The sequence below is a fragment of the Camellia sinensis genome, chromosome 8 (assembly GCF_055761805.1).
Source record: "Camellia sinensis isolate YWXY chromosome 8, ASM5576180v1, whole genome shotgun sequence".
Taxonomy (NCBI): Eukaryota; Viridiplantae; Streptophyta; class Magnoliopsida; order Ericales; family Theaceae; genus Camellia; species Camellia sinensis.
This window is the reverse complement of record NC_138968.1, coordinates 16,639,313-16,647,886: the sequence shown is the minus strand read 5'-3', so window position 1 is coordinate 16,647,886 and position 8,574 is coordinate 16,639,313. Positions and strand designations below refer to the sequence as shown.

Genomic DNA, 8,574 nt, shown 5'->3' with positions numbered 1-8,574 from the left:
ATAAAACTTTCTATGACGTGCATATGGCATGCCGTTAATACATCAACTATACACAACACACATACACTAGCTGTTAAAAATATTGAATATTTTACAGCGCACAAAAAGTCAGCCATTAAAAATATTGCACTTTTTACGACGCACAAAAAATCAACCGTTAGAAAGTACACTTTCCATGACGCACATATGCTAACTGTTAAAAATATTTTATTTTTCATGAAACGCAATTTATGTCTAAATAATATGACCAAAATAAATCAATAATAACTTGGACCCTATTTTTTTCCCACCCCCTTGACCTTCTCTTCACCTAATTGGTCACTTTTTTTTTTTTCCTTCTCCTCCAATCACCACCCACCACGTGTGTGTAGGGTGGTGATTGGAGGGTCTCAATAATCACCCAAAATAAATATAGGCGCCGAAATGAAATACTTTGGCGCCAAATGGTAAAATGAAACAATCTTCGAATGAAACACTCTTCGAATTGGGCGTAGCTCTCTTTCTAAACACTTGTATGTCACACACACTCTCTCTCTCTCTCCAAACCATCTCAGCCTCGCAGATCATTGTCTCAGTCTCACAGATTTTCATCACAACCTGAGCCTTCATGGAAACCCCAACCTTGAGCTCCTCTACCACTCTCCAAAGCCTCATCACTGTGTCTCACTACCCTAACCTCATCGGCGATGCCTGAATGGGGAAGAGTAGGGTGAGACGGTGGTGTTCGTCTGCCTCGGAAGCGTAGGGTGCTTCGATCCACCTCGACTGGCAGAGATCGTGGCAACGCTGGAGTCCATTTTTTGTTAGGAGAGAAGGGATTAGGAGGGGAAAAAATGTGCATAGAATGAGGGCAAAGAACTCTAAAAAAAGTGAAAAAATTAGGAGGGAAGGGATTACATTTTTTGTTTGATTTCATCAAAAAAGTAGACAACTTGGCCTTCTATTATGGCGGGAAAATGTCCACGGAGTCCCTAGTCTCATATAAAACCCTAGCTCGTCTTCAAGACCCACATAATCTCAACCCTCCTCACTCCTCTCTGCGATCACCTTCTCTATTGTTTTCACCGATAAATTGGTGCCCTAACATGTCTCGAAAAGCCATGTTCGACCTCTTTTCTCGAAGAATATAGGTTTTTTTGGCTCTGTACAACAGTCCTCATCAGTTGTTTCGGGTTTGTTCAATCGAATTTGGGGCTTTCACTGAGAAAATTTGTTTTTTGATCTCATTTGGATAAAAATGGCTGATGTGTTTGAAGAGGAAGCTGAAGCTGAGCCCACGGTTTCAATCCACAAGTACCTCAAGGATGTTGAGGATCAGGAATTGGTAACCTCTCTGCCTTGTTTAAAATCCTAGTTTTTTTTTTTTTTTTTTGGTTCGGTTGCATGCAAATGTCTTGATGTTTTATATTATTTCCTTACTGTGTGTTTGTTTGCTGCGAAAATGGAGGAAAGATAAGTAAATTGAATTCTGGAATGAGGGATTTTTGGTTTTTTTAAGGCTGTATTTGGTTGGAGGATTTGGGAAGGGAAAGGAAAAAGATAGTTGAAATATAAATAAATTTACATGCATTTTACCTAGTTTCACACACTTTTTCCCTCTCTTTTTCTAAATCACTCATCAAATCCCCCAGCCAAACATAGCCTTAGGTGCTGAGGAAACCGAGGACTTACTTCTTAGCTTTTTGTTGGATTGGATTAGTTAATTGGAACCCATAATGCTCACAGTTTAATTAGATTTTATGTCAATCAAATGGTTCTATTGGTTCTTGCCCAATATTTTTTTTTTATTATAAGTTAGTGTTTGTTGGGCAGAGGATTGCTGAATGTTTAAAGGTCACTTGGTTTACTATGGTTTGCGACAGCTTCTAATGCTTACTGCACTATGAAACAAGCTAGTTTGTTCAATTGTATATGGATGATCAAACACTTAATGGCTCTGTTTCTGGTTAGTTTGTTCAATTGTACGAGAATCCTAAGGTCCTATTAATGTGTTGTCAGCTCAAGTTAACAAATTTTCTCCCAATTACATAGACCCATTTGGCTTTATCTCTACTCAGTCAAGTTCATGGCAATGATGTCCTTTTTTAGTACGTTAAACCATGCTCTCCTTGGCCTTCCTCTGTTATCTATTTTTTCCCTCAATGTGAATCAAATTACTCCTTGCTGGAGTGTGTGTTCGTTTATGTTGATCTTGAAATGTAAATTATGAATATGGGGAAGAAAATAAAGTTTTGGGATTGAAAGCAAGTTCTAAGAATATGCAATATTTCTTAAGAGAGTACTTGAAAATTATGATTTTTTGAAGAAAGGATTGCTTACTCAGGTATATGTGATTATGCACCTCCAGTGATGTGGCAGCCTCTTATTCTTTTATTTCTATTTATTTTTGTTGTATTTGTTTTCTCTTGCTAGAATATTGGAATTTATTTTGCACAATGGACACTAAGCTCAGAACATCGTTTATAATCCCATACGATTCCAAAGATCACTTTCAATATTAATTTGCTTACTATCCAATTGAAGAGTGAGTGTATGATATCATATAGTTTTTAGTTTTGAGAAGTAAGTTAACAACCTGGTTTTCAGTCTGGTGGTAAGCAATCTATTTTTTGGGATTTTTTCAAAACTGGTTGAACTAATCCTTTTTGCAATATTAGAATTGTATTTACTCCTAGTCATCTGCATTTGACCGAGCTTGATGGATTTAAAAAAAGACCACCTATGGTCCCCATAGTCTCCATTTTCCATCTTGTGCTCTTTAATATGGTATTTCTTTTAGTCAAGCTAGTTGAAAACCCACAGCTTGAGTACATCAGAGACCAGCCCCTACACAAATCTTCTCTGCCTACTCTAGATGTTGCGCTTTCAGAGCTTGAAGCTGAAGAGATTCGTATGCGAGTCTTGGCAGAGGTTGATAAAAAGTAACATTGAAGGAATTATATCATTATCTTTTTAAAACTGTTATGCATTCATGTAAGTGAGAAATTTTTATCTAAAATGAAATGAAGGTCATTGTTATAACTTATATTATTATGTAATAGCTTGTGTTTATATCTATTTGTATACATGCACAATAGCATGATTATTATCATCATCCATTAAAAATTAGGACTTATGGAATTACCACTATAATTAAACAAGTTACTATGAATTGCAAGAGTGTAAACAAAAAAATAGAAGATTTATATGACATTTACATTAGCCAACAACTCAATTATTATTATTTTTTTTGAATAATCGAGAATTGATCCTAGGCCCACCCACCCCAGGAGCACAAACTTGGGATATGTGTGTGTGATCACCCACTAGCCTCACATATCGGGCAAAATAGGACATCATAACTTGAACCTAAGACCTCATGGATAGAACTTATACAACTTACCAGTCGAATACCCTGATGGGTTACAACTCAATTGTTATCAATTATTGTTAAGGGAAAATATAAAAATGAAAGGCTGAAGACATACATACATGGAAATCAATATCTTTTTATATACTATAAACTACTTATCTAGTACAAAAATGGAAAGAAATATTCCTATAAATGACTATTATAGACATAATAAAATAAAAAAAAAATGTGATAAACAACATAAAATTTACTAGCATATAAGTTAAAGGCCAAAATCGATTTTAATTCATATAAGATATAAGTTGGATTATTGCTAATCAAGAAAAGAAGGTATAATTGGGATTATATGGGTAAGTTGCATAGAGAAGATTATGAAATAACACATAAATAAGTAAGGCTTATACCGTGAACATTTATGAAAGAGTTAAAAAGATATGAAGACAATTGAAATTTGCCTCGGACATAATTGATTTTCAATTTGAGGTAAAATCATAAAATTAGTTAAAAATATTAATAGAATATAATATCTAGTAGTAATTAGGAATCATGGATATGAGGTGTGTTCATTTTTGACACGTGTTGAACATCAAAATTCTTGAATCTTGACACAATTGTTGATGTGTGTTAGATATGTGTCAAATGAGTCCACATGATTCCTTTTCTTTTTCTAGTTTTCTTAAAATCAAACACACTTTGGCACATAGGTATGTTACATATCAAGGGTCTTGGACTCTTCGCGCAAGTTTGAAGGAAATGAAACTAGGGGTAAATGGTTAAAATTAAAAGAAGTCATGTCTATGAATCCCTAATTTAGGATTTTTTAATTTGGAATCTCTATGCATTGGCTTTAATAACTCCCCTTTATTTTTTGAATACTTTGGGCCATCTTAAAATAGGTGTTAATCATTTTTATTCTTGCATCCTTTCCAAAGTAGACATGGAAAATAAATTATTTGTTATTTTTTTCATATAAAAATATGAATTTATTTGTCACTCAAGGTATGAATAATTTATTATTCTATTCATATATGGATATAAATAGAATAATAGATATCTATTTGGTTTTTGCGTGCTTAACATGTTTGTGTCTTCATTCTTTTAAAATTAGTGTGTCAACATGTTTTTATTGTTTTGTACTTGAACCCGCGTCCTGTGTCTGTATGTGTGCTTAGTAGACTATAAACGAATCAAATGATATAGCACAAAGTTGGTGTTTTAGTTGTAATGGCAATGCTTTGGTCATTGATAATTAATGGAGGACAAAATTGGAGATTGGACATAATAAGAATTATCAGATTACTTGGAGGATAAAATTGGAATAAGAAATGTAACGGTTGTAATTCGTTATTATGATTTGTTAATTTAAAAGAATAGGTAATTAAACTTTTGTTTTGTTATTAATTATGTTGTACTATCATGGGCAAAGGTGTGAATAAAATGTAAATAGATGCAATTTTTTAATGAGAAAACCATCAAGTATATTAGACATATGTGCCATTTTGACTGAGAATGTAGATGGGATGTCAAAATAAAACTTAAAATGTCAGAACTAAATTTAATTTGTGTTGATGTTTGAATTTTAGTAAGTGTGGGGTTTCATTTATGGTTCACTTAGTAATGAATACCAGCAGAAAAATGAGGCATAGAGAAATATATATTTTTTCTTTTTAGATAAACTTTGAAGGTTGTTTTATTTATTTATTTATTTTTCTTTCCCGTGTAATAAACAATCAAAAGTTGACAGCTAATGAGAAAAAAAATTTGTTTGCCAAATTTTCCTGGCACTTTTTTTATCTCTCTGTACAACTCTATCTCATTTCGAGACCAAAATGTTTTTTTTTGTTTTTTATTATCTTTAGCGTTCTGTGTTATATAATGTTTTTTACTTTGATGTTGCGTTCTTTTCTATGCCAATGCATAGGAAGCGGATTTGGTTTTGGGTGGCGATGAGGGCAAAGAGTGCACCTATACCAAAGGTTATATGAAGAGGCAGGCGATTTTCTCGTGCTTGACCTGCACTCCTGATGGGAATGCCGGGGTTTGCACAGCATGTAGCTTGTCTTGCCATGATGGCCATGAGGTATTCTCAGTATAATCTTTCTGTGATACATATCTCATTAACTTATGGGTGTAGATTTGTGAACACATGTCAGTGTTATTTATAGGTAGTGCTCATAGCGCTATATTTGCCAAGCATTACAATTTATCAAATGCATTTATAAGAGAGTTTCTTCAGTAAAATTAAATATTAACTTATTATGAGGCCATGAAAGTATCTATAACGTCAATCTATCCAAGTTTAAAAATTTTAATGTTACTGCATCTAAGGTTCATTTTGTTCTTTTTTGTTTGTTTGTTTTGTTTTGTTTTGTTCTGTTTTTTGTTTTTGTTTTGTGGTTTTAATTTCCAGTTGTGTTGTCGTGTTATATGGTAATCACACATGACATTTGGCATGCATTAACTACCCTTTGGGAAGAGAGAAGGGAGGAGGGGAGTGGGTGGGGTCATGTGAATATTTGTCCAAGGATCCTTGCTTATTCAAAACAAACCATTTGGATATAATGAGTCTCATTAGCGATGGTTACTGACATCTAGCTTTAATCTCCATGATAGTCCTCCTTATCGAGTTTGGTTTTCATACTTTGAACTTAACTGATTTTTCTTTTATGTTAATGACTTGAATTTCTACCTTACATATTACTTCAAATTTAAATGAAATACTACGTATTATATCCGTGACAGTGTGGTTACTTCATAATACAGTACTAGTATTGGCTTAATCGCTTATATTCCGTTTGTCATTTTATTAATGGAGAGGACCTGTAATGATGTACATTCATATCTCTGCATCACTGCTTGCATTTGATGTGCATTCGTATCACTGCACCACTGCTCGTATCTCTGCTCGAATCTGTTTTTTCGTTTTCTTTGTCAAATCAGATTTTTTATTAAATATGCAATCTTGTCATTCGTACCTTGTGTTGTATAATCTCAGATCTTGTTGTATTACTTTTTGCTTGCATTTGATGGTAGTTACTTTTTGCTATTTGGAGTAGATTGTGGAATTGTGGACCAAGAGAAACTTTAGGTGTGATTGTGGAAACTCAAAGTTTGGGGAGTTCTTTTGCAAGCTTTTCCCAAACAAAGATATCGAAAATGTGGAGAATTCATATAATCATAACTTCAAAGGTTCATATTGCACCTGCGGTCGCCCCTATCCTGATCCAGAAGCCGAGGAACAGGTAGAGATGATTCAGTGCTGTATTTGGGAGGACTGGTTTCATGAGGAACATATTGGGCTTGAATCTTCTGATGAGGTTGGTAGTATATCTCTTTCACATGTCTTTCAATCCTTTTCTATAAGGCTGCCTTCTAGTTTAATTTTGTTTATATCTTATATCTGTACAAGTCATTCCAATGATTACATGCCCAGCGGTAAAAGGTGTGGAGTTTTATAGGGGAGAATTATCCATGGTGCCATATTAGATAACTGGCATAAAAGGAAAAGTTGTTAGTTGGGTGATAAATTTCATATTAGTCCCTATAAAACCTATCACTGAGTAGATTTTAATTAGTGAAGGGAACGTGTTATACATGTGTTGTAAGGTTGTAGATTTTATTTTATTGTAATTAAACAGGGGGCACTTTTTTCCATACCTTTTTTCTTGGTATCCATATTATTTTGTGTTTCCATATTGTATTTAAGTTATTGCGAAGTTTGATCATTGTAATATATATGTAATGCGGTTATACACTGTTTCGAAGTTTATTCATTCATCCTTTGATATTTAAAAAAAAAAAAACATAAAAAATCCAAATTTTAAGGAGGACTTAAATCCTGCATCTTCTTGATAATAGCTGATGTAAAATTCAATTTATGAGCCTTGTTCTAAACCTCTATATTTCATGCCTCTTTTTCATGGACTGTATCTTTGTTTGAGGTTTGCCCGTCATACACCTATTAAAAGGTCCTAGTGAGTGTCAATCTGGTTATCGGCTTTTCTCAGGGATTGAGTGTTAAAGACCTTGTTGTTCTTTTAGTTGTAGTAATTTGTCTACTTGGATTATTGTTAACTTGTTGTGCTTGCTGGTATGGCTCATTTGAGAGTTGTGTTGTTGTGTGTTTGGGAGACTTACCACTCACTTACGATGGTTGTTTTATGCTTCAAATGGTTTCATATATTTTTTTTACTAACTTGGTAATACAAAGGCAAAGCAGTGAAACATTTCAGATATTGAAATTGAACTTTTATTAGACTTTATGCAACTAGGATTAGATTGAGAAGATTTGTCAGTGAGAGTCCTAACTGTTGATTGGCTTTGATTTTGCTGTTTCTGCAATATTAACCTGGTGCTTCTCTTTTCTCTTTTTTCTTTTTTGCCCCTTGCAAATAGCGTGAAGATGTAGCTTATAATTCTGACTACGGAACCCCCATCCACACTCATTGATCTTCTTCCTTTCTCCAGTGGTGATGATAACTCAGCTTTAGCACCTGAGCGGTAAGCTATTACACATTAATGGGATGCACCTTGGGAGGGACCAATATAAGTTGTATGAACTTACGACACATTAATGGGATGCACCATTTGTGAATTAGCCTTAAAATTAATTTTTTGTTCTCATAATCTCAAAAAAAGTCTGTTACAGGGATAAATTGTATAATTGATCTAATTGTAAATTGATGAGTTACTAATGTTTTTAATCTTTTGTATAATTGATTAATTACTAAAACTTTTAATTTATTTTTTTGCAGATTGGATTAGAGTGGCATTTTTGACGTGCAACAATGATGTAATTTGCTTGAATGTTCATTTTTGTTTGATAAGGATACACATACTTTTTGGAGTTGCACTAGTTATTGTTGGATTTTTGGTGGAATTGAACAAGTTATAACTTTTGGATATTTTGTGGATATTTCACTATTTTATTGTATTAGGATGAAATTATTTGTAATGATGAATGAATATCTTCATTTTGTTAATTCGTAAATGTGTTGATAACATGTTAGGTTAAGTTGTGATGGAATTGTTATATTCAACAGGTTTCAACATGAATAGGGTCATATTTGTTGAACTAAAATTTAGATTTTGATAAAATAGGTATATAATGTGGAAAAAAATATTATGGAATTATTGATAAAAATTTTCATCCCTAAAGAAGGTTTTTTTTTCTCTTATTTAGCTTAGGTGGAGGATTAATTTTGTCATGAATTCTTTATTTC

At 33.3% G+C, this 8,574-nt stretch overlaps 1 protein-coding gene across 1 annotated transcript; it reads left to right on the top strand.

Annotated features, from left to right (window-relative positions):
- The first annotated feature begins 872 nt into the window (after positions 1-872).
- LOC114260264 (uncharacterized) lies at positions 873-8,334 on the top strand. Its single transcript, XM_082882120.1, has 5 exons — positions 873-1,324; positions 5,274-5,432; positions 6,409-6,669; positions 7,748-7,852; positions 8,107-8,334. The coding sequence occupies exons 1-4, from the start codon at positions 1,238-1,240 to the stop codon at positions 7,799-7,801; spliced, it is 561 nt and encodes a 186-aa protein (XP_082738246.1). The 5' UTR covers positions 873-1,237; the 3' UTR covers positions 7,802-7,852; positions 8,107-8,334.
- The last annotated feature ends 240 nt before the right edge of the window (positions 8,335-8,574 follow it).

Coding starts and splice junctions, on each gene's coding strand:
- LOC114260264 (XM_082882120.1), top strand. CDS start 1,238: ATGGCTGATGTGTTTGAAGAGGAAGCTGAAGCTGAGCCCACGGTTTCA. Junction 1,325..5,273: donor ATGTTGAGGATCAGGAATTG/GTAACCTCTCTG, acceptor GCCAATGCATAG/GAAGCGGATTTGGTTTTGGG. Junction 6,670..7,747: donor GGCTTGAATCTTCTGATGAG/GTTGGTAGTATA, acceptor CCTTGCAAATAG/CGTGAAGATGTAGCTTATAA.